Source organism: Aegilops tauschii, chromosome 5 (assembly GCF_002575655.3).
Source record: "Aegilops tauschii subsp. strangulata cultivar AL8/78 chromosome 5, Aet v6.0, whole genome shotgun sequence".
Taxonomy (NCBI): Eukaryota; Viridiplantae; Streptophyta; class Magnoliopsida; order Poales; family Poaceae; genus Aegilops; species Aegilops tauschii.
This window is the reverse complement of record NC_053039.3, coordinates 367,115,918-367,141,105: the sequence shown is the minus strand read 5'-3', so window position 1 is coordinate 367,141,105 and position 25,188 is coordinate 367,115,918. Positions and strand designations below refer to the sequence as shown.

General features: G+C 48.1%; 2 protein-coding genes across 2 annotated transcripts in view; one reads left to right on the top strand and one right to left on the bottom strand.

Moving 5' to 3' along the window:
- The window catches only part of LOC109763239 (galactoside 2-alpha-L-fucosyltransferase), a 31,593-nt gene extending 11,473 nt beyond the window's left edge, over window positions 1-20,120 (top strand). The window contains exons 2-3 of the mRNA XM_020322088.4: window positions 17,934-18,342; window positions 18,448-20,120. Of these exons, the coding sequence (XP_020177677.1) occupies window positions 18,153-18,342; window positions 18,448-19,913 (1,656 nt within the window). The 5' untranslated portion in view covers window positions 17,934-18,152 and the 3' untranslated portion in view covers window positions 19,914-20,120. The remainder of the gene's footprint in view (window positions 1-17,933; window positions 18,343-18,447) is intronic.
- A 62-nt stretch (window positions 20,121-20,182) lies between these two features.
- LOC109763250 (protein WEAK CHLOROPLAST MOVEMENT UNDER BLUE LIGHT 1) lies at window positions 20,183-24,499 on the bottom strand. The gene is made up of 3 exons (XM_020322098.3): window positions 23,853-24,499; window positions 22,193-22,832; window positions 20,183-22,105 (listed from the first exon to the last, which is right to left on the bottom strand). The coding sequence occupies exons 2-3, from the start codon at window positions 22,760-22,762 to the stop codon at window positions 20,306-20,308; spliced, it is 2,370 nt and encodes a 789-aa protein (XP_020177687.1). The 5' UTR covers window positions 22,763-22,832; window positions 23,853-24,499; the 3' UTR covers window positions 20,183-20,305.
- Window positions 24,500-25,188: the final 689 nt, after the last annotated feature.

Below are 25,188 nucleotides of genomic sequence, written 5' to 3'. Positions count from 1 at the left end.
GGACGGCACCTCCGCGTTCAACACACGTACGGAGCAGCGACGTCTCCTCCTTCTTGATCCAGCAAGGGGGGAGGAGAGGTTGATGGAGATCCAGCAGCACGACGGCGTGGTGGTGGAAGTAGCGGGGATCCCGGTAGGGCTTCGCCAAGCACTAACGGGAGGGAGAGGTGTCACGGGAGGGAGAGGGAGGCGCCAGGGGCTTAGGTATTGCTGCCCTCCCTCCCCCCACTATATATAGGGCCAAGGGAGAGGGGGACGCAGCCTTGGCCCTTCCTCTCCCCCACCAAGGCCCAAGGCGCATGGGAGAGTGGGAGGGGGCAAACCCTAGGTCCAGATGGGCCTTAAGGCCCACCCTAGTGGCGCCCCCCCCTCTCCTCCCCTTGGCCGCCCCCCTAGATGGGATCTAGGGCTGGCCGCCAACCCTTGGGGGTGGAAACCCTAGAGGGGGCGCAGCCCCTTCCCCCCTTATATATAGTTGAGGTTTGGGGCTGCCCAAGACATGAGAACGTCTCTCTTTCGGCGCAGCCCTACCCCTCTTCCTCCTCCTCCTCTCCCGCGGTGCTTGGCAAAGCCCTGCGGGATTGCCACGCTCCTCCATCACCACCACGCCATCGTGTTGCTGCTGGATGGAGTCTTCCCCAACCTCTCCCTCTCTCCTTGCTGGATCAAGGCGTGGGAGACGTCACCGGGCTGCACGTGTGTTGAACGCGGAGGCACCGTTCTTCGGTGCTCAGATCGGAATCAACCGCGATCTGAATCGCTACGAGTACGACTCCCTCATCCGCGTTCTTGCAACGCTTCCGCATCGCGATCTACAAGGGTATGTAGATGCATTCCTTTCCCCTCGTTGCTAGATTACTCCATAGATTGATCTTGGTGATGCGTAGAAAATTTTGAATTTCTGCTACGTTCTCCAACAATTCCACCTATAGTGCTATGTCCATGGCTCACGCTCATGTATTGCGTGAAAGTTGAAAAGGTTTGAGAACGTCAAAAGTATGAACCAATTGCTCGGCCTGTCATCGGGGTTGTGCATGATTTGAATATTTTGTGTGGTGAAGATGGAGCATAGCCAGACTATATGATTTTGTAGGGAAAACTTTCTTTGGCCTTGTTATTTTGAAAAGACATGATTGCTTTATTAGTAGGCTTGAAGTATTGTTGGCTTTATGTCAAATGATAGACTATTGCTTTGAATCACTCGTGTCTTAATATTCATGCCATGATTAGATACATGATCAAGATTACGCTAGGTAGCATTCCACATCAAAAATTATCTTTTTTTATCATTTACCTACTCGAGGACGAGCAGGAATTAAGCTTGGGGATGCTGATACGTCTCCGTCGTATCTATAATTTTTGATTGTTCCATGCCAATATTATTCAACTTTCATATACTTTCGGCAACTTTTTATATTATTTTTTGGGACTAACATCTTGATCCAGTGCCCAGTGCCAGTTCCTGTTTGTTGCATGTTTTATGTTTCGCAGAAACCCAATATCAAACGGAGTCCAAACGGGATAAAAACGGACGGAGAATTATTTTGGAATATTTATGATTTTTGGGAAGTAAAATCAACGCGAGACGGTGCCCGAGGGGGCCACGAGGCAGGCGGGCGCGCCCTGGACCCTCATGGGCACCCCGTAAGGCGGTTGACGCTCTTATTTTGCTGCAATAAAGCTAATTTTATGAGAAAGATCTGGGCGAAAGATTCAATCCAATCGGAGTTTCGGATCTTCGGATATAAAAGAAACGGTGAAAGGGCAGCAGAGGAGAACGCAGAAACAGAGAGAGACAGAGAGACAGATCCAATCTCGGAGGGGCTTTCGCCCCTCCCACGCCATGGAGGCCAAGGACCAGAGGGGAAACCCTTCTCTCATCTAGGGAGGAGGTCAAGGAAGAAGAAGACGAAGGGGCCCCCTATCCCCTTCTCTTCCGGTGGCACCGGAACGCTGCCGTGGCCATCATCATCACCGCAATCTCCACCAACAACTTCACCGCCATCATCACCAACTCTTCCCCCCTCTATGCAGCGGTGTAACTTCTCTCTTACCCGTTGTAATCTCTACTTAAACATGGTGCTCAACGCTATATATTATTTCCCAATGATGTATGGCTATCCTATGATGTTTGAGTAGATCTGTTTTGTCCTATGGGTTATTTGATGATCAAGATTGGTTTGAGTTGCATGTTTTATTATTGGTGCTGTCCTATGGTGCTCTCTGTGTCGCGCAAGCATGAGGGATCCCCGCTGTAGGGTGTTGCAATACGTTCATGATTCTCTTATAGTGGGTTGCGTGAGTGACTGAAACACAAACCCGAGTAAGGGGGTTGTTGCGTGTGGGATAAAGAGGACTTGATACTTTAATGCTATGGTTGGGTTTTACCTTAATGATCTTTAGTAGTTGCGGATGCTTGCTAGAGTTCCAATCATAAGTGCATATGATCCAAGTAGAGAAAGTATTTTAGCTTATGCCTCTCCCTCAAATAAAATTGCAATAATGATTACCGTTCTAGTTATCGATTGCCTAGGGACAAATAACTTTCTAGTGACAAAAACCTCTCTACTAAAACTAATTTAGTTGTGTCTTCATCTAAACAGCCCCTAGCTTTTATTTACGCGCTCTTTATTATCATGCAAACCTATCCAAAAACACCTACAAAGTACTTCTAGTTTTATTCTTGTTCTAGGTAAAGTGAACGTCAAGCGTGCGTAGAGTTGTATCGATGGTCGATAGAACATGAGGGAATATTTGTTCTACCTTTTGAAGGAAATATGCCCTAGAGGCAATAATAAAGTTATTATTTATTTCCTTATATCATGATAAATGTTTATTATTCATGCTAGAATTGTATTAACCGGAAACATAATACTTGTGTGAATACATAGACAAACAGAGTGTCACTAGTATGCCTCTACTTGACTAGCTCGTTGATCAAAGATGGTTATGTTTCCTAGCCATTGACATGAGTTGTCATTTGATTAACGGGATCACATCATTAGGAGAATGATGTGATTGACTTGACCCATTCCGTTAGCTTAGCACACGATCGTTTAGTATTCTGCTATTGCTTTCTTCATGACTTATACATGTTCCTATGACTATGAGATTATGCAACTCCCGAATACCGGAGGAACACTTTGTGTGCTACCAAACGTCACAACGTAACTGGGTGATTATAAAGGTGCTCTACAGGTGTCTCCGAAGGTACTTGTTGGGTTGGCATAGATCGAGATTAGGATTTGTCACTCCGATTCTCGGAGAGGTATCTCTGGGCCCTCTCGATAATGCACATCACTTAAAGCCTTGCAAGCATTGCAACTAATGAGTTAGTTGCGGGATGATGTTTTATGGAACGAGTAAAGAGATTTGCCGGTAACGAGATTGAACTAGGTATTGAGATACCGATGATCGAATCTCGGGCAAGTAACATACCGATGACAAAGGGAACAACGTATGTTGTTATGCGGTTTGACCGATAAAGATCTTCGTAGAATATGTGGGAGCCAATATGAGCATCCAGGTTCCGCTATTGGTTATTGACCGGAGACGTGTCTCAGTCATGTCTACATAGTTCTCGAACCCGTAGGGTCCGCACGCTTAAAGTTTGATGACAGTTATATTATGAGTTTATGTGTTTTGATGTACCGAAGGTATTTCAGAGTCCCAGTTGTGATCACGGACATGACGAGGAGTCTCGAAATGGTCGAGACATGAAGATTGATATATTGGACAACTATATTCGGACACCGGAATGGTTCCGGGGGTTATCGGATATATACTAGAGCACCGGGGGTTACCGGAACCCCCTAAGGGTTTAATGGGCCTACATGGGCCTTAGTGAAGAAGAGGAGGGGTGGCCAGGGCACGCCGCGCGCCCCCTCCCCCTCTAGTCCGAATTGGACAATGAGGGGGGCGACGCCCCCCTTTCCTTCCTCTCTCCCTCCTCCTTCCCCCCTTCTCCTAATCCAACAAGGAAGGGAGGGAGTCCTACTCCCGGTGGGAGTAGGACACCTCCTGGCGCGCCTCCTCCTGGCGGGCCGCCTCTCCCCCCTTGCTCCTTTATATACGGGGGCAGGGGGCGCCCCATAGACACAACAATTGATCATTGATCTCTTAGCCATGTGCGGTGCCCCCCTCCACCAGAATCCACCTCGATAATATCGTAGCGGTGCTTAGGCGAAGCCCTGCGTCGATAGAACATCATCATCGTCACCACGCCGTCGTGCTGACGAAACTCTCCCTCAAAGCTCGGCTAGATCGGAGTTCGAGGGACGTCATCGAGCTGAACGTGTGCTGAACTCGGAGGTGTCGTGCGTTCGGTACTTGATCGGTCGGATCGTGAAGACGTACGACAACATCAACCGCGTTGTGCTAACGCTTCCGCTTTCGGTCTACGAGGATACGTGGACAACACTCTCCCCTCTCGTTGCTATGCATCACCATGATCCTGTGTGTGCGTAGGAATTTTTTTGAAATTACTACGTTCCCCAACAGTGGTATCAGAGCCTGGTTTTATGCGTAGATGTCATATGCACGAGTAGAACACAAGTGAGTTATGGGCGATACAAGTCATACTGCTTACAAGCATGTCATACTTTGGTTCGGCGGTATTGTTGGATGAAGCGGCCCGGACCGACATTACGCGTACGCTTACGCGAGACTGGTTCTACCGACGTGCTTTGCACACAGGTGGCTGGCGGGTGTCAGTTTCTCCAACTTTAGTTGAACCGAGTGTGGCTACGCCCGGTCCTTGAGAAGGTTAAAACAGCACCAACTTGACAAACTATCGTTGTGGTTTTGATGCGTAGGTAAGAACGGTTCTTGCTCAGCCCGTAGCAGCCACGTAAAACTTGCAACAACAAAGTAGAGGACGTCTAACTTGTTTTTGCAGGGCATGTTGTGATGTGATATGGTCAAGGCATGATGCTAAATTTTATTGTATGAGATGATCATGTTTTGTAACCGAGTTATCGGCAACTGGCAGGAGCCATATGGTTGTCGCTTTATTGTATGCAATGCAAACGCCCTGTAATGCTTTACTTTATCACTAAGCGGTAGCCATAGTCGTAGAAGCATAAGTTGGTGAGACGACAACGATGCTACGATGGAGATCAAGGTGTCGCGTCGGTGACGATGGTGATCATGACGGTGCTTCGGAGATGGAGATCACAAGCACAAGAAGATGATGGCCATATCATATCACTTATATTGATTGCATGTGATGTTTATCTTTTATGCATCTTATCTTGCTTTGATTGACGGTAGCATTATAAGATGATCTCTCACTAAATTATCAAGGTATAAGTGTTCTCCCTGAGTATGCACCGTTGCAAAAGTTCTTCGTGCTGAGACACCACGTGATGATCGGGTGTGATAGGCTCTACGTTCAAATACAACGGGTGCAAAACAGTTGCACACGCGGAATACTCAGGTTAAACTTGACGAGCCTAGCATATAACAGATATGGCCTCGGAACACTGAGACCGAAAGGTCGAGCGTGAATCATATAGTAGATATGATCAACATAGTGATGTTCACCATTCAAACTACTCCATCTCACGTGATGATCGGACATGGTTTAGTTGATTTGGATCACGTGATCACTTAGAGGATTAGAGGGATGTCTATCTAAGTGGGAGTTCTTAAGTAATATGATTAATTGAACTTAAATTTATCATGAACTTAGTACCTGATAGTATTTTGCTTGTCTATGTTGATTGTAGATAGATGGCCCGTGCTGTTGTTCCGTTGAATTTTAATGCGTTCCTTGAGAAAGCAAAGTTGAAAGATGATGGTAGCAATTACACGGACTGGGTCCGTAACTTGAGGATTATCCTCATTGTTGCATAGAAGAATTACGTCCTGGAAGCACCGCTAGGTGCCAGACCTGCTGCAGGAGCAACACCAGACGTTATGAACGTCTGGCAGAGCAAAGCTGATGACTACTCGATAGTTCAGTGTGCCATGCTTTACGGCTTAGAACCGGGACTTCAATGACGTTTTGAACGTCATGGAGCATATGAGATGTTCCACGAGTTGAAGTTAATATTTCAAGCAAATGCCCGGATTGAGAGATCTGAAGTCTCCAATAAGTTCTACAGCTGTAAGATGGAGGAGAATAGTTCTGTCAGTGAGCATATACTCAAAATGTCTGGGTATAACAATCACTTGATTCAACTGGGAGTTAATCTTCCAGATGATAGCGTCATTGACAGAATTCTTCAATCACTGCCACCAAGCTACAAGAGCTTCGTGATGAACTATAACATGCAAGGGATGGATAAGACAATTCCCGAGATCTTCGCAATGCTAAAGGCTGCGGAGGTAGAAATCAAGAAGGAGCATCAAGTGTTGATGGTCAAGAAGACCACCAGTTTCAAGAAAAAAGGGCAAAGGGAAGAAGAAGGGGAACTTCAAGAAGAACAGCAAACAAGTTGCTGCTTAGGAGAAGAAACCCAAGTCTGGACCTAAGCCTGAGACTGAGTGCTTCTACTGCAAACAGACTGGTCACTGGAAGCGGAACTGCCCCAAGTATTTGGCGGATAAGAAGGATGGCAAGGTGAACAAAGATATATGTGATATACATGTTATTGATGTGTACCTTACTAATGCTCGCAGTAGTACCTGGGTATTTGATACTGGTTCTGTTGCTAATATTTACAACTCGAAACAGGGACTACGGATTAAGCGAAGATTGGCTAAGGACGAGGTGACGATGCGCGTGGGAAATGGTTCCAAAGTTGATGTGATCGCGGTCGGCATGCTACCTCTACATCTACCTTCGGGATTAGTTTTAGACCTGAATAATTGTTATTTGGTGCCAGCGTTGAGCATGAACATTATATCTGGATCTTGTTTGATGCGAGACAATTATTCATTTAAATCAGAGAATAATGGTTGTTCTATTTATATGAGTAATATCTTTTATGGTCATGCACTCTTGAAGAGTGGTCTATTTTTGTTGAATCTCGATAGTAGTGATACACATATTCATAATATTGAAGCCAAAAGATGCAGAGTTGATAATGATAGTGCAACTTATTTGTGGCACTGCCGTTTAGGTCATATCGGTGTAAAGCGCATGAAGAAACTCCATACTGATGGACTTTTGGAACCACTTGATTATGAATCACTTGGTACTTGCGAACCGTGCCTCATGGGCAAGATGACTAAAACGCCGTTCTCCGGAACTATGGAGGGAGCAACAGATTTGTTGGAAATCATACATACTGATGTATGTGGTCCGATGAATATTGAGGCTCGCAGCGGGTATCATTATTTTCTCACCTTCACAGATGATTTAAGAAGATATGGGTATATCTACTTAATGAAACATAAGTCTGAAACATTTGAAAACTTCAAAGAATTTCAGAGTGAAGTTGAAAATCATCGTAACAAGAAAATAAAGTTTCTACGATCTGATCGTGGAGGAGAATATTTGAGTTACGAGTTTGGTCTTCATTTGAAACAATGCGGAATAGTTTCGCAACTCACGCGACCCGGAACACCACAGCGTAATGGTGTGTCCGAACGTCGTAATCGTACTTTATTAGATATGGTGCGATCTATGATGTCTCTTACTGATTTACCGCTATCATTTTGGGGTTATGCTTTAGAGACGGCTGCATTCACGTTAAATAGGGCACCATCAAAATCCGTTGAGACGACGCCTTATGAACTGTGATTTGGCAAGAAACCAAAGTTGTCGTTTCTTAAAATTTGGGGCTGCGATGCTTATGTGAAAAAGCTTCAACCTGATAAGCTCGAACCCAAATCGGAAAAATGTGTCTTCATAGGATACCCAAAAGAGACTGTTGGGTACACCTTCTATCACAGACCCGAAGGCAAGACTTTTGTTGCTAACTTTGGAATCTTTCTAGAGAAGGAGTTTCTCTCGAAAGAAGTGAGTGGGAGGAAAGTAGAACTTGATGAGGTAACTGTACCTGCTCCCTTATTGGAAAGTAGTTCATCACAGAAATCGGTTCCTGTGACACCTACACCAATTAGTGAGGAAGTTAATGATGATGATCATGAAACTTCAGATCAAGTTGTTACTGAACCTCGTAGGTCAACCATAGTAAGATCCGCACCAGAGTGGTACGGTAATCCTGTTCTGGAGGTTATGTTACTTGACCATGACAAACCTATGAACTATGAAGAAGCGATGGTGAGCCCAGATTCCGCAAAATGGCTTGAGGCCATGAAATCTGAGATGGGATCCATGTATGAGAACAAAGTGTGGACTTTGGTTGACTTGCCCGATGATCAGCAAGCCATTGAGAATAAATGGATCTTCAAGAAGAAGACTGACGCTGACGGTAATGTTACTGTCTATAAAGCTCGACTTGTTGCGAAAGGTTTTCGACAAGTTCAAGGGATTGACTATGATGAGACTTTCTCACCCTTAGCGATGCTTAAGTCTGTCTGAATCATGTTAGCAATTGCCGCATTTTATGATTATGAAATTTGGAAAATGGATGTCAAAACTGCATTCCTGAATGGATTTCTGGAAGAAGAGTTGTATATGATGCAACCGGAAGGTTTTGTCGATCCAAAAGGAGCTAACAAAGTGTGCAACCTCCAGCGATCCATTTATGGACTGGTGCAAGCCTCTCGGAGTTGGAATAAACGCTTTGATACTGTGATCAAAGCATTTGGTTTTGTACAGACTTTTGGAGAAGCCTGTATTTACAAGAAAGTGAGTGGGAGCTCTATAGCATTTCTGATATTATATGTGGATGACATATTGCTGATTGCAAATGATATAGAATTTCTGGATAGCATAAAGGGATACTTGAATAAGAGTTTTTCAATGAAGGACCTCGGTGAAGCTGCTTATATATTGGGCATCAAGATCTATAGAGATAGATCAAGACGCTTAATTGGACTTTCACAAAGCACATACCTTGACAAAGTTTTGAAGAAGTTCAAAATGGATCAAGCAAAGAAAGGGTTCTTGCCTGTGTTACAAGGTGTGAAGTTGAGTAAGACTCAATGCCCGACCACTGCAGAAGATAGAGAGAAGATGAAAGATGTTCCCTATGCTTCAGCCATAGGCTCTATCATGTATGCAATGCTGTGTACCACACCTGATGTGTGCCTTGCTATAAGTTTAGCAGGGAGGTACCAAAGTAATCCAGGAGTGGATCACTGGACAGCGGTCAAGAACATTCTGAAATACCTGAAAAGGACTAAGGATATGTTTCTCGTTTATGGAGGTGACAAAGAGTTAGTCGTAAATGGTTACGTCGATGCAAGCTTTGACACTGATCCGGACGATTCTAAATCACAAACCGGATACGTGTTTACATTGAACGGTGGAGCTGTCAGTTGGTGCAGTTCTAAACAAAGCATTGTGGCGGGATCTACGTGTGAAGCGGAGTACATAGCTGCTTCAGAAGCAGCAAATGAAGGAGTCTGGATGAAGGAGTTCATATCCGATCTAGGTGTCATACCTAGTGCATCGGGTCCAATGAAAATCTTTTGTGACAATACTGGTGCAATTGCCTTGGCAAAGGAATCCAGATTTCACAAGAGAACCAAGCACATCAAGAGACGCTTCAATTCCATCCGGGATCTAGTCCAGGTGGGAGACATAGAAATTTGCAAGATACATACGGACCTGAATGTTGCAGACCCGTTGACTAAGCCTCTTCCACGAGCAAAACATGATCAGCACCAAGGCTCCATGGGTGTTAGAATCATTACTGTGTAATCTAGATTATTGACTCTAGTGCAAGTGGGAGACTGAAGTAAATATGCCCTAGAGGCAATAATAAAGTTATTATTTATTTCCTTATATCATGATAAATGTTTATTATTCATGCTAGAATTGTATTAACCGGAAACATAATACTTGTGTGAATACATAGACAAACAGAGTGTCACTAATATGCCTCTACTTGACTAGCTCGTTGATCAAAGATGGTTATGTTTCCTAGCCATTGACATGAGTTGTCATTTGATTAACGGGATTGTTGGGGAACGTAGCAGAAATTCAAAATTTTCTACGCATCACCAAGATCAATTTATGGGGTAATCTAGCACCGAGGGGAAGGGGAGTGCATCTACATACCATTGTAGATCGCTAAGCGGAAGCGTTGCAAGAACGCGGATGAAGGAGTCGTACTCGTAGCGATCCAGATCGCGGTTGATTCCGATCTAAGCACCGAACCACGGCGCCTCCGCGTTCAACACACGTGCAGCCCGGTGACGTCTCCCACACCTTGATCCAGCAAGGAGAGAGGGAGAGGTTGGGGAAGACTCCGTCCAGCAGCAGCACGACGGCGTGGTGGTGATGGAGGAGCGTGGCAATCCCGCAGGGCTTCGCCAAGCACCGCGGGAGAGGAGGAGGACATGGAAGAGGGGAAGGGCTGCGCTAGAACTTGGGTTGCTGCTGCCCTCCCACCCCCCACATATATATAGGGGCAAGGGAGAGGGGGGCCGGCCCCCTTAGATCCAATCTGAGGAGGGGGCGGCGGCCAGGGGGGTTGCCTTGCCCCCCAAGGCAAGGGGGGCGCCTCCCCTTAGGGTTCCCCCAAACCCCCAGGCGCATGGGCCCTGGGAGGGAAGGTGCCCAGCCTACTAAGGGGCTGGTCCCTCTCCACATACAGCCCATAGGGCCCTCCGGGGCTGGTGGCCCCTCCCGGTGGAACCCCGGAACCCTCCAGTGGTCCCGGTACATTACCGGTGACGCCCGAAACTCTTCCGGTGGCCAAACCGGGACTTCCCATATATAAATCTTTACCTCCGGACCATTCCGGAACTCCTCGTGACGTCCGGGATCTCATCCGAGACTCCGAACAACATTCGGTAACCACGTATATCTATTCCCTATAACCCTAGCATCATCGAACCTTAAGTGTGTAGACCCTACGGGTTCGGGAACCATGCAGACATGACCGAGACGTTCTCCAGCCAATAACCAACAGCGGGATCTGGATACCCATGTTGGCTCCCACATGTTCCACGATGATCTCATCGGATGAACCACGATGTCGGGGATTCAATCAATCCCGTATACAATTCCCTTTGTCTATCGGTATGTTACTTGCCCGAGATTCGATCGTCGGTATCCCGATACCTTGTTCAATCTCGTTACCGGCAAGTCTCTTTACTCGTTCCGTAACACATCATCCCGCGATCAACTCCTTGGTCACATTGTGCACATTATGATGATGTCCTACCGAGTGGGCCCAGAGATACCTCTCCGTTTACATGGAGTGACAAATCCCAGTCTCGATTCGTGCCAACCCAACAGACACTTTCGGAGATACCTGTAGTGCACCTTTATAGCCACCCAGTTACGTTGTGATGTTTGGTACACCCAAAGCATTCCTACGGTATCCGGGAGTTGCACAATCTCATGGTCTAAGGAAATGATACTTGACATAGAAAAGCTCTTAGCAAACGAACTACACGATCTTGTGCTAGGCTTAGGATTGGGTCTTGTCCATCACATCATTCTCCTAATGATGTGATCCCGTTATCAACGACATCCAATGTCCATGGTCAGGAAACCGTAACCATCTATTGATCAACGAGCTAGTCAACTAGAGGCTTACGAGGGACATGGTGTTGTCTATGTATCCACACATGTATCTGAGTTTCCTATCAATACAATTTCAGCATGGATAATAAACGATTATCATGAACAAGGAAATATAATAATAACCAATTTATTATTGCCTCTAGGGCATATTTCCAACAGGGATCACATCATTAGGAGAATGATGTGATTGACTTGACCCATTCCGTTAGCTTAGCACACGATCGTTTAGTATTCTGCTATTGCTTTCTTCATGACTTATACATGTTCCTATGACTATGAGATTATGCAACTCCCGTTTACCGGAGGAACACTTTGTGTGCTACCAAACGTCACAACGTAACTGGGTGATTATAAAGGTGCTCTACAGGTGTCTCCAAAGGTACTTGTTGGGTTGGCGTATTTCGAGATTAGGATTTGTCACTCCGATTGTCGGAGAGGTATCTCTGGGCCCACTTGGTAATGCACATCACTTAAAGCCTTGCAAGCATTGCAACTAATGAGTTAGTTGCGGGATGATGTATTACGAAACTAGTAAAGAGACTTGCCGGTAACGAGATTGAACTAGGCATTGAGATAGCAACGATCGAATCTCGGGCAAGTAACATACTGATGACAAAGGGAACAACGTATGTTGTTATGCGGTTTGACCGATAAAGATCTTCGTAGAATATGTGGGAGCCAATATGAGCATCCAGGTTCCGCTATTGGTTATTGACCGGAGACGTGTCTCAATCATGTCTACATAGTTCTCGAACCCGTAGGGTCCGCACGCTTAAAGTTTGATGACGGTTATATTATGAGTTTATGTGTTTTGATGTACCGAAGGTAGTTCGGAGTCCCGGATGTGCTCACGGACATGACGAGGAGTCTCGAAATGGTCGAGACATGAAGATTGATATATTGGACGACTATATTCGGACACCGGAATGGTTCCGGGGGTTATCGGATATATACCGGAGCACCGGGGGTTACCGGAACCCCCCGGGGGTTTAATGGGCCTACATGGGCCTTAGTGGAGAAGAGGAGGGGCGGCCAGGGCAGGCCGCGCCCCCTCCCCCTCTAGTCCGAATTGGACAAGGAGGGGGGGCGGCGCCCCCCTTTCCTTCCTCTCTCCCTCCTCCTTCCCCCCTTCTCCTAATCCAACAAGGAAGGCAGGGAGTCCTACTACCGGGAGTAGGACTCCTCCTGGCGCGCCTCCTCCTGGCCGGCCGCCTCTCCCCCCCTTTGCTCCTTTATATACGGGGGCAGGGGGCACCCCATAGACACAACAATTGATCATTGATCTCTTAGCCGTGTGCGGTGCCCCCCTCCACCAGAATCCACCTTGATAATATCGTAGCGGTGCTTAGGAGAAGCCCTCGTCGGTAGAACATCATCATCGTCACCACGCCGTCGTGCTGACGAAACTCTCCCTCAAAGCTCGGCTGGATCGGAGTTCGAGGGACGTCATCGAGCTGAACGTGTGCTGAACTCGGAGGTGTCGTGCGTTCGGTACTTGATCAGTCGGATCGTGAAGACGTACGACTACATCAACCGCGTTGTGCTAACGCTTCCGCTTTCGGTCTATGAGGGTACGTGGACAACACTCTCCCCTCTCGTTGCTATGCATCACCATAATCCTGTGTGTGCGTAGGAAACTTTTTGAAATTACTACGTTCTCCAACACCTTTAGCTCCTCGTTGGGTTCGACACTCTTACTTATCGAAAGAGGCTACAATTGATCCCCTATACTTGTGGGTTATCACTTAGTGGCCACAAGCATTCTGTATGCTAATTTTACTGAAAAAACTCCATGCTTCTCGTGATGCCAACTCCAGAAGTCAGGTAAGTTGCGGGTGCATAGGGGAATGCCCATTATCACTCGAGTGTCCATTGGCAAGAAGGTCGCTTCAACCTTAGCCCTGTCCCATGACGCGGACGTGTGGTCAATTAACTCTGACACTCTGGAAGGCGGGTTCGCTGTCAAACACCCATACGAGCGCATCATCTCGTCCCGTGGTAGCCAATTGTCCCGCCATATGTATGTTGACTCCCCGTTTCCGACCCGTCTGATCAATCCTTGTTTCAGGGTATCTCTTCCTTCGACTATAGCTCTCCAGACTTGGCTAGGGTGTCCGCCCAGATTGGCTTGGAGAATGTCAGATTGTGGATAGTAAATGCTTCTCAAAAGTCTAGCACTTAAAGTCTCGGGGTGCTGTAATAACCGCCATGCTTGCCTGGCTAGCATGGCAAGGTTGAACAATTCAAAGTCCTTGAAACCAAGACCGCCCATCCCTTTTGGTTGTGTCATTGTTTGCCAAGCGACCCAATGTGGCTTTCTTTTCCATACTTGCTACCCCACCAAAACTTCCTTATCAACATATTCAGATGTTCACATAGGCCCCTGGGTAGTTTGAAGCATGACATGGAGAAAACAGGCACCGCTTGAGCCACTGACTTGACTAGAACTTCCTTGCCAGCTGTTGACATGGTGTTTTCAATCCATCCCTGCACCTTGCTCCACAAACGGTCTTTTAAATACTTAAAAGCACCATTTTTTGAATTTCCAATATCTGACGGCATCCCCAAGTATTTCTCATTAAGAGTTTCATTGGGAACATTCAACAAAGCTTTTATCTCCACCCTTGTGGTCTCGGACACCCCCTTGCTAAAGAAGATCGAGGATTTTGAGTAATTAATTCATTGCCATGTTGCCTGACAATAGATATTCAGCACCTGGTTTACCTCAGTAGCACCCCACTATTGGCCTTGAAGAACAGCAGGCTGTCATCTGCAAATAGAAGATGATTCACTGGTGGCGCCGTAGGTGCAACCTGTAAACCATGCAAATTGGATGACTCTTCTCTGGATTTTAGAAGGCACGAAAGGCCCTCTGCTGCCAACAAGAACAAGTATGGAGATATTGGGTCCCCCTGTCCGATTCCTCTCAAAGGTATAAACTCTTGCAATTTCTTCCCATTGAAAAGCAGAGAGAACTTCACTGTTGTAACTAGGCTCATCACAATGTCCACCCATCTATCAGTGAAGCCCAGCTTAAGCATTATAGCCCTCAAGTACTCCCACTCGACCCTGTCATAGGCTTTCATCATGTCAAGCTTCAAGGCACAGGACTGATGCTTTTTTGCTTTGTTCCTTTTCATGAAATGCAAGCACTCCTAAGCTGTGATGATGTTGTCTGTTATCAATCTGCCCGGGACGAAGGCCGACTGCTCCTTAGAAATGATGTCAGGTAAAACTAATTTGAGCCTGTTAGCTATTACCTTCGACGCTATCTTGTACAAGACATTGCATAAGCTAATGGGACGAAACTGGGACAATGGTGTAGGGTTTTTTACCTTGGGGATCAATACCAGTACCGTTTCATTGATACACTCGGCTGACTCGGTGCCCTCCACTATTTTTAGTACCACCTTTGTAACGTCGTCGCCACATACTTGCCAATGCCGCTGGAAAAAATGTGATGGATATCCGTCAGGGCCTGGTGCTTTGATAGGGAACATTTGGAATAGTGCGGTCTTGACTTCATCTCGGTTGTACGGGGCATTGAGTGTGTCATTCATAGCCTGAGTCACTTTGCGAGGAACGGTATCAAGGACCTCATTCATATTAGATACCCCCTCCGAGGTGTACAAGTCCTCATAAAAAGAAGTTGCTAGCGCCTCCATCTCAGCTAAATTCTCTGTCATCTGTCCATCTGGTCGCTGTAGCATTTTAATTTGATTTTTCCTTCTTCTCCGGCTAGCACGCAAATGGAAAAAACATGTGTTTTTGTCCCCATGCACAAGCCACTCCAACTTGGCCCGTTGCCGCCAGAGCATTTCCTCCCAGTGGTAAAGCTCAATCAAGTGGTCAATCACCTTTATTTCCAAATGATTGGGGCCTGATCTGCCTGGGATCTCCCGTAGCTCCTGTAGCTGTTTTTTAATTGAGCTATTTCCCGCCTAACATTACCAAAGTGTGTGCGGTCCCAGTGCGACAAATCGCCCGCCAGCGACTGCAGCCTGCCCTGTAGCGTGCTGACCGAATCTGCCGCCGCTCCTCCCCATGCTGTCTCCACTACTGCCGGCAAAGCCTCGTCCCTCTCCCAGCATATTTCGTATTTAAAAGGCCGTGGGACCCTTCTGCATGCATGCACGTCGTTGTAATGAACTAGCAGCAGTACGTGGTCTGAAGCTGCCGTGGTCAGGTGTCGAAGCTCTGCCCCTGGAAAAGCTATGGACCAAGCTGGGTTGGCTACTCCCCTATCCAATCTGACCCTTGTATAAGTACCTCCTGTCACCCTTTTTTCAAACGTCCAACTTGTCCTGAGTAGCCGATATCAGAAAGGCCGCATGTATCTAGTGCATCTCGGAACAAATCCATCTGAGCTTGGCTTCGGTTCCCTACACCATCATGTTCGTGTGCGTGGATTACTTCATTAAAATCACCCAGCACCAACCAAGGCATTGTGCTCGTTCCTGCAATACCACGAAGCATGTCCCATGTTTTGTAACGTTCATTTGTTCTCGCCTCTCCATAGACGAAAGTTACCCTGGTCTGAATGTCCACCATCTCATCAACTATAACATCAATATGATACTTTGAGTAACCCACAACCTCAAGCTTTATTTCTTCATTCCAGAAAATACCTAATCCTCCGCTTCTACCAGAACTGCTTGCAGCGAAGCTTTTATTATAGCCTAAAGAACCGACCAAGTTTTCAACTCTAGAACCCTCTATTTGTGTTTCAAGGATACATGTGATAGAGGGGGCATGTTGCCTCGTGAGATCACGAAGCTCACGAACCGTCGCGGGTTTGCCAGCCCCGCGACAGTTCCAATACAAAAGACTCATTGCGCTAGGCGCGACCCCACTTGGGAGCCCACCAAACGCGCATCATTATCAATGTTTAGAACTAGGTTCTTCACCATGGTGTTGTCGCTCGAGGGTAGAGTCGTCTTGGTCCTCTTCGGTTCTTGCTTCGATGGGGAGCTAGTTGTAGGCTCCGGTGGAGGCGGCAGAAGTAACGGGTTGCTTGCAAGCATAGCTGATGTTGAGCTTTTAAGCACTGCACCCCTCTTCCTATTTTTTTCTGCTTCCTCCATAGAAACATCTCCCTCATGATCTTCAGGCTCCTGATCCTGCCAGTCCCGCTGGTTCCTCTGTGATGCTCCACGTCCACGTCCCCGGCCACGTCCCTGACGACCGCGTCCTCTTCCCTCTCCTGGCCCCCAACCCGGGCCTCTGAACCATGACGCCCTCAGGTTTTTAAAAACCAAGGCTTGAGGTGGATGAACGCCATCACCATGTTCCTTGAATTGATGACCCAGATGGCCACACACAGCACACCAATCGGGCAATCGTTCGTATTTAACCAAGAAAAACTTCCTCTTGCCTTCCTTCACCACCAAGACAGCGTTCTTGAGTGGTTTATGGACATTTATCTTCACCCTGACACGCACAAAGTTTCCCTCAAAATCTTGGGATTTCGGTTCAGCATATATGAGTTCACCAATCTTTCCAGCCAGCGCTTTCACCATCGGAAAGTAACCATCAGGCAGGTCGTGTATCTGGACCCAAATCGGAAAGTAACCATCAGGCAGGTCGTGTATCTGGACCCAAATATCCAGCATGTCCAAGTTAACCTCCGATGGCTTTGTGAATCCATCATACTCAGCCAGCACCACCGCATTGCCCTTGAAAGTCCATGGGCCCTCGGCCATTACACGCTCCCAATCGCCCAAGCACGAGAACTGCATCATGTATAGGTTACTCTCGAGCGGGCGGATTTTAACTTCCTAGGCCAGATCCCACGCAGCCCTCATGTTGCGGAAGAACCAATACTGGTTGTAGTTTTTTGGAGTATGAACCCTTGCTACGGCCTGGAACCTGTTGTTCCTCGAAGACCACATCATCTAGGTATCTTCCGTTAAACCCAGATTCTTCATCATCTCCTCAACATCATCCGGTCCCGAGCCCGCGCCTGAAGCCGAACTCGCCATCAATGCAAAACCCTAACCCGACGAACAAGAGAAAATCACCGGGCGGAGAGACCCTAGCTACCCTCTTACACCCCAAACCCTAGCTAGTCCGAGACCGGGCAGCGATGTGGGATCGCCCCGTATTCAGTCCAAGTCCGGCCAGGGATCAGGGGGAAGATCGGCGAGGGGAGAGGTAGATCTCAACGGCGGCTCCCAGAGTCGCCGAGAGGACGGGTAACCCTAACGAGAGGGGAGCGATACGGCAGACTGTAGTTTCTGATTCGCTCGATCTGTAGTGCTGCAATGCAAATGGGCTTTGTCTGCTGATTGTCTGGGCCCGAGTGACGAAAATGTGCATCCATTTAAAAAAAAACAGAGGACACCGGCCACTCATCTCGAGGCGCTGAATTCACTAGGAAGCATGTGAAAGAAGAGAATACGAGAGTCATCTACGCACATAAACAACGGAAGTTTGTATCTCACACAACTTACGTCGTTACTTCGAGTGGCAAAAAGGTGAAACCTCCAAGTCCGAATTCTCCGTCAACTTTGCTCGGTTGGGCTAGTGAGTTCCAAGCATGCTCGGTTGAGCTCGTGCACCAGCAAGGCGCTCGATCGCGGCGAAGAAGAAACCAATGGACAGCAAGCCGGCGACGCGGGTGTCCCGCCGGCCGCCGCCGCAGCCACCGGCAGCCACGAGGAGCGCCGTGTGGCTCGTCGGCCTGCTCGTGACGCTCTGCTTCTTCTCCCTGCCGCTCTTCCTCGCGCTCTCCCCCAACCTCTCCGACGTGTGGCATCTGGGCCTCAGCGTCACCGCGCGCCACGGTAGTACATGACACGATTGCATTTTCACACATGACCATGATCATGATCATGGAGGCATATGTCCACTCACTCACTCGCTCACTCCTTGACGAACGATGGTTTCAGAGAACGCGACGGCTCAGTCAGAGTCTTCGGACTCGGCGCCGGCGAGCCGGGACAGGCTGCTCGGCGGCCTCCTGTCGCCGGACGTCAGCGAGGGGTCCTGCCTGAGCCGGTACGCGTCGTCCCTCCACCGCAGCAGGGCGTCGCCGCACTCGCCGTCGCCGTACCTGGCTTCCCGGCTGCGCAAGTACGAGGCGCTCCACCGCAAGTGCGGCCCGGGCACGCTCTCCTACAAGAAGTCGCTGATGCAGCTCCCGTCCCCGCACAGCATGGGCCTGGTGGAGTGCCGCTACCTCGTGTGGGCGCCCACCTCCGGCCACATCGGCGACCGCGTGCTCTCCATCGCGTCCGCCTTCCTCTACGCGCTGCTCACCCGCCGCGTCCTCCTCCTGCAGCTCGCCGACGACATGGCCGGCCTCTTCTGCGAGCCCTTCCCGGGCGCCACGTGGGAGCTCCCCGCCGGGGGCTTCCTCGCCGACCGCATCAAGGGGCTCCGCCGCGGCAGCGACCGCAGCTACGGGAACTTCATCCGGGCCGCCAAGAACAACAAGGACGACGACCTGCGGGCGGAGTCGCTGCCGCCGTACGCGTACGTCCACCTGGAGCACGACTACCAGCAGCCGGAGCAGCTCTTCTTCTGCGACGAGGACCAGACCGTCCTCGGCAATATCAACTGGGTGATCCTGCGCTCCAACCTCTACTTCGCCCCGGGGCTGTTCCTGGTGCCGCAGTTCGAGGAGGAGCTCCGGTGGATGTTCCCGGCGAGCGACACGGCGTTCCACCACGTCGGGAGGTACCTCTTCCACCCGTCCAACGAGGTGTGGGAGCTCATCACGAGCTACTACACGCCGTACATGGCCAGCTTCCAAGAAAAGATCGGTCTGCAGATCGCCACCTTCGCCTGGAACCCCGTGCCGTTCGAGGAGTACTTCAAGCAGGTCTCGGCATGCACGAGCCAGGAGAAGATCCTGCCGGAGGTGGACACGACCCCGGGCGTCCTCCATGAGGCTGCGGCGGGGGCGACGTCCAAGGCGGTGCTCGTCAGCTCGGAGCACCCGGAGTACGCCGAGAAGCTCAAGTCCATGTACCACGAGCACGCGACCGTGACCGGCGAGACCGTCAGCGTGCTGCAGCCCGTCGACGTCGGCGGCGGGAACCACTCGCACAACCAGAAGGCGGTGGTGGAGATGTTCCTGCAGAGCTACTGCGACGTGTCGGTGGTGAGCGGCTGGTCCACCGTGGGATACGTCGGGCACGGCCTCGCCGGGGTGAAGCCGTGGCTGCTGCTGGCGCCGAGGAACCAGACGGCGGCCGACCCGCCCTGCGTCCAGGCGACGTCCATGGAGCCGTGCTTCCACGCGGCGCCGAGCTACGACTGCAGGGCCAAGAAGAAGGGGGACCTCGGCGCCGTTCTCCGGCACGTCAGGCATTGCGAAGATGTCGGCGATGGCCTCAAACTATTTGACTGATTTTTTGCTTTCAAATGTCCCCATAAATTTACAAGCAGGAAAGGGTTGCAGAGTGATTCAATGGTGTTGTGTGAACTTCTCTTGTGTTGAAACAAAAATAATACTGTAGTAGTTGTTGTTTTGCTAAATGTAGTTACTTCAAGCAAAAGGAATATAGACCCAACACATTTCATTTTATTATGTATAAATTCTCAGACAGCTTCTGATTCTAACGAAGACAGCTTCATCATTGACAAAGAGAAAAGATTGCAAGGTTGGAGACAAGCTCAGACCGAAACCAGATTTCATTTCTGAACAATAAGTACAATCAGTGTAAAGAAAAAAAATTGTGTAACCTACTTGATACATGTACAGAGGAACCATACCGTAGGAAATTAGCAAACTACGGAGGTTCACTTGGAATGCGTCTTCTTCCTATTCATGAACATGGCCGCTATGGAGCGAGGGAAGAACGACTTCCGCGCCTTTGGCTCTGCTGCTGCAGTTGCCGCGATAGTGTCAGCTCTACCCAGGTCTCCTCCTTGCGTATGAGAAGCGGACGATCCTGCTGCATCAAAAGAGCATGCGCCATTCAGAAGGCAGACATCAGGAATCGCAAGATCAGCATCCCCCGCCGTGTAATGTTGGCCGTGCTTCGCTCTTCTTTTCCTCAGCTCGTTCTCCATTGTTAACTTGTTTTCTTGTGCTGTGATGGATTTCTCATGCGCCTCCCTCAGCGCCTCCCTCCTTTCATCAATCTGTTTGGTCAGCTGATGCAACTTATCCAGGCTCCTCACCTCTCCCTCCTTCGCCTCCTTGATCTTCTCAACTGCCTCCATAACCCGCTTCTTAGCTCGGTCCTCGGCTTCCTTTGCTCTCTTGTTCAACGCATCGTAGTCTTCAAGTGGTACCATCATGCTCTTGTCACTTCTTCGGTCAGCTTGGGGATCTATTTCTCCCTCCTCTTTGTATTCTTGCAGTGCATTTGCTGAGGCCACTGCGATCTCTTCTGATGCTTTAACCGCGAGTATCTCCCTTGAGACTGCTTCTTGCTTCAACTGGACAATGTTGACATCTGCCTTAGCTCGGTCTGCCTCTTCGCTAGCCTTTGTAACCTCATCGCAGGCCGACCGAGCCTTCGCCTTTGCTCGTTGTGTTTCTTGAGTAGCCTGCTGTAGCTCCACGGGCATTTTAGCCGCTTCTGTTCTCTGCTGTACCACGCTGAGCTCACGCGCCGTCTTTCTCAGTTCTTCCTGGAGAGACGAGACAGAAACTGTTGCATGATGCACTTTATCTTTCAATGCTGTGAGGTCTGCCTTCTCCTTCTCTAGATCAGCTCGTAATGCAGCAGCAGTATTCCACAGCCCTTTCACCTCATCCTTGGCCGTTTCGATGTTTGTCCTCATATCCTCAAGCTCTTTCCTGATCTTCGCCAGCTTCATCTGAACACCAACCATGGATCGCACTTCCTCTCCAACCTCACTTTCCTTCTCAGGCAGTATCCCTTCCATATAAGCAGTAAAGTCACGTTGCAGATTTGCCAGCAACGCAGAAGCAGCTTCTAGCTTAGACTCAAGATCTTTATTGGCCGAGATATCGCCATTCAGCTTTTGAATCTCCTCCTCAGCTTGCTTCAACTCATTCTGCGAATCCAGCTTTTCTTGCTCATACGCCAAAGCCACATTTATTCTTCGCTCCTCTGCTATAATGTGGGTAGCGTGCGAAGAGGTAAGTGACTCTTTCAGTGAGATGAGCTCAAGGGTAAGGTCCTCCACGATCTTCTCAATCTCCTGAGACGCGGCAGTGGATTCATGTGCTCTAATCTCGGCACTCTCCCTATGTGTAATTAAAGCTGCGTGTTCCTTCTCAAGCTGCTCTAGCTCCTCTTTAACTGACTGCAAGTCTGCTAAGGCAGTCGCGTGGCGTTCTTTGGCAAGAACAATCTCTGCCTTCACTGCAGCACTCTCTTTGCGAGCAATGCCCTGCTGTATCTCTTTGTATCGTATCTCAGCGAGCTCTGCATCTTGCTGTGCTTGCAATGCTTCAGTTTGTGCTTTCTCTAGGCTTAATTTCAGCCCTTCTATGATCCGCCTGGTGCTACACAGCTCCTGCAGAACTTTGCTTTTCTCAACTTCTTCAGCTATGAATCTTCTCTGGTACTCGGGGCCTTCTTCCCGCACCTTGTCAAGTTTGAGTTGAACATTTTTACGCCTCTGAAAAAGGTATTAAAATCATAAGCCTATAGAGCCAAGACAAGGCAATAAGATGTACAATAAACATTTGAGAAAAAGAGCCATCACCTCTTTCCAGTCAAGAATCCCTCCAAATTTGCTAACAGCATCTTTAACAGATTCAATCGGTGCTGCAGTTTCAACAAGAACTCTATTATCTAGAGCCTGAATGAAACGTTCAGCGATCTCTGCTGCCTTAAAAATGTTTCTTTCAGCTGAGTTATGGCGACTAATTTGTTGTTGTTCCTTCCCTTCAAGCTGGTTATGACAATTTTCCTCTACTTTGTTTGCACGGCATTCATTAATTGTAAGGGAACCTATATCTTCACTGAAATTTCTATTGTGACCATTCCCCTTAGATTGGTTGTGGCAATTCTCCTCCCCATTCACACGTATATCATTAATTGTAAGCGAACTTAAATCTTCACTTAAATGTCTGTTATGACCATCTGCGGAACTTTCAGTAAAACCAACAGAAACAAGAGGCTTTGAATCAGTCAAGTTTTCGAGTGAGCCGACAGTGTTTGGAACAACAGCTACTTGCTGCACCGCTTTAACATTCAGTTCCTCCTCTTGCTGCACCCCTTTGACATTCAGTTCCTCCACTTGCTGCACTCCTTCAACATTCAGTTCCTCCATCCCACGGCATGCAGGAATTACGTGATGGTGAGTTCAAATAATTATCATGGATAGCATTACTATTGGGTACCTGAAAAGTAACTAGCAAGTTAACAAATGAAACAGCATGCTGATATATGTTCATGAATCATGACTACCAAAGTTATATGAGGTAGGTCAGCATTTTTTTTGAACTGTATGAGGTAGGTTAGCATTGCTTGACTGACAACCAGAAAGGATGCATACACTTATAAATCTTAATAATTTCATATGAGTTCAACACTTTCCATATATCAAGTCCATTTATGTCAATCTTCATAAGAGGACAAGAGCAGTAGAACTCTACCAGAAAACTCCATGCGCACTTTTAGTATTTATATCAACAGAATTAATCAAATTTATATATTTGATGGCAGAGCGTCTGCCCAATTCATATTTTTGTTGTTAATTGGCCCTTTGTGCTGGCAAAAATACACCTCTAGCCGAGCTGCCAGGTCAACTGCGTGCTGGCCATCTGATCTCCAAGCAGACGAGATAAGCTATGCATCTCCATGAACTCGGGGTAAGGTATATATTTTGCAAATACTTTAGTTTCTAAGACGATAGCCGCCATGACTTTTTGAGGGCTACTCTGGCGTATCCAGCTTGTGCATCCACTTACATAAGATTGTGTAATACCAGGTAAAGAGCTTATAGTTTGAAAAGCATCAATCTCTACAATGTAATATCGTGTGCAATCCTCATCTATATTTCACATTCTTCCTTAAACTTAAAATTGCTACCGAGATTGTTAATTTTTTTTTTTTAAAAGGACTAACCAGGGGTCCTTGGCCCAACTGAACAATTCCCATTAGGCCAGTGAAACGGCCAAAGTTAACAACAAAGAAAAGCAATTATAGCGACAAATAAAAGGCAAGATTGTTAACTTCGCATGGGTCTTGCAACAATTTGACAGTTTCCAGCAAGAGAAAGCCCCACTCCATCCAGGTGCACAAATACATGCAATCTGTGCCCAGATTGAACAGATGCAGATCATGCCGTAACAGAAAACTAACAACGAGCAAACAAATCAACCTAATAAAAAGGCAGGACATGGAGAAAATTGCAGTACCTCACATGAATCCCTTCTCTTTCCTCCCCATCTTGCCAAGAAGCTCCTCGATGGATGGGGAAAGGAGACGATTTTGGGACTGGAATCCGGGTTGGGGGGAGGACGGGCGGAGAAAGAGAGGGGGATGGTGAGGAGGCAATACCGCGCGCCAAGCATGGAGGCCCCCGAATCCACCAATGATAAGCTTCCGGCTATTTTTGGGGCTCCACAATTTAACCATGCGAATATGGGCAAGAGGCTGCCTTGTTCGGCCCCTTGCTCCATGTTCGAACTCCACCACAGCCCTAACCCCAAGCGCAGAGCGAACGGAGACCCTGAGAAGCGCCGCCGCTTCCCTGGCCTTCGCCGCCGTCGCCACTCCCCCTTACATTACTCCCTCAGGTGCTCTCCGCCGCCGCCCCTGTTGCCTATGGGTGTAGTGGCGTCTGTGCTCGGCATCGGCGCCGAGAGCGTCGGCGAGGAGATTTGATGGGTGGACGGGGAGAGTGGGGCTTCAACGAAATGCAACATCGGGCGAGGCAGCAGGCCGGCGTCGTGGGACGGCATGAGACCAACATCGGCGGCGGCGGCGGTCCTCACGCCCTTCTTCGCGATTGGGCGGTGTGGGGGACAAGCAGGACGTGGAGTCGAGACCCCAGACGCTTGTGATTTGTGAAGTTCCACACTTTTTTTTTTTGCAAAATAGCCAAAATATACGGTACTACCTCCATCCCATAATATAAGAGCGTTTTTTACACTACACTAATACTCCCTCTGTAAACTAATATGATCTAAACGCTCTTATATTAGTTTATAGAGGGAGTGCTATTTTTTCTAATTAATTAGGGCGAACTGACAATGTGAATTTAGTGGGCCTTTAAAAAAGGATCAAATGAATAAAAAATTACTTCCATTTCGTTGAGTTATTTCTAAATATAAATCCAGCGAATTTTACATCCTCAATATGATGGACTTAGAACTAAGATAATTTATAGACACATTTCAGTCGGACAACGTAGAAACACATGATGAGTTTCTATGGCGAAGCCAAAGGAAGAGTAAAGATTGGCAATCTTGATAGGCGATTTGGTGTTACAACCTAGGGCTAGGGGTGCCTCATCATATTAGTAATCGGCCCATGGCCTCCTAGGTCGATTTGTGCCCTAGGTCGTCGTACCGGCCCACGGGCCTATAGCAGATGAAGACCCAGAGGACTTGAAGTGCACGACAAGTAAGCTAGTGTTTAGGAGGACTCCTCCGTAACCTTAACTGATTAAGACCATGTAAACCTATAGGCCTCAATACACATATAAGTCAGGGCTAGGCAGTCGATAAGAGAAAAACCATAGAGTTGATA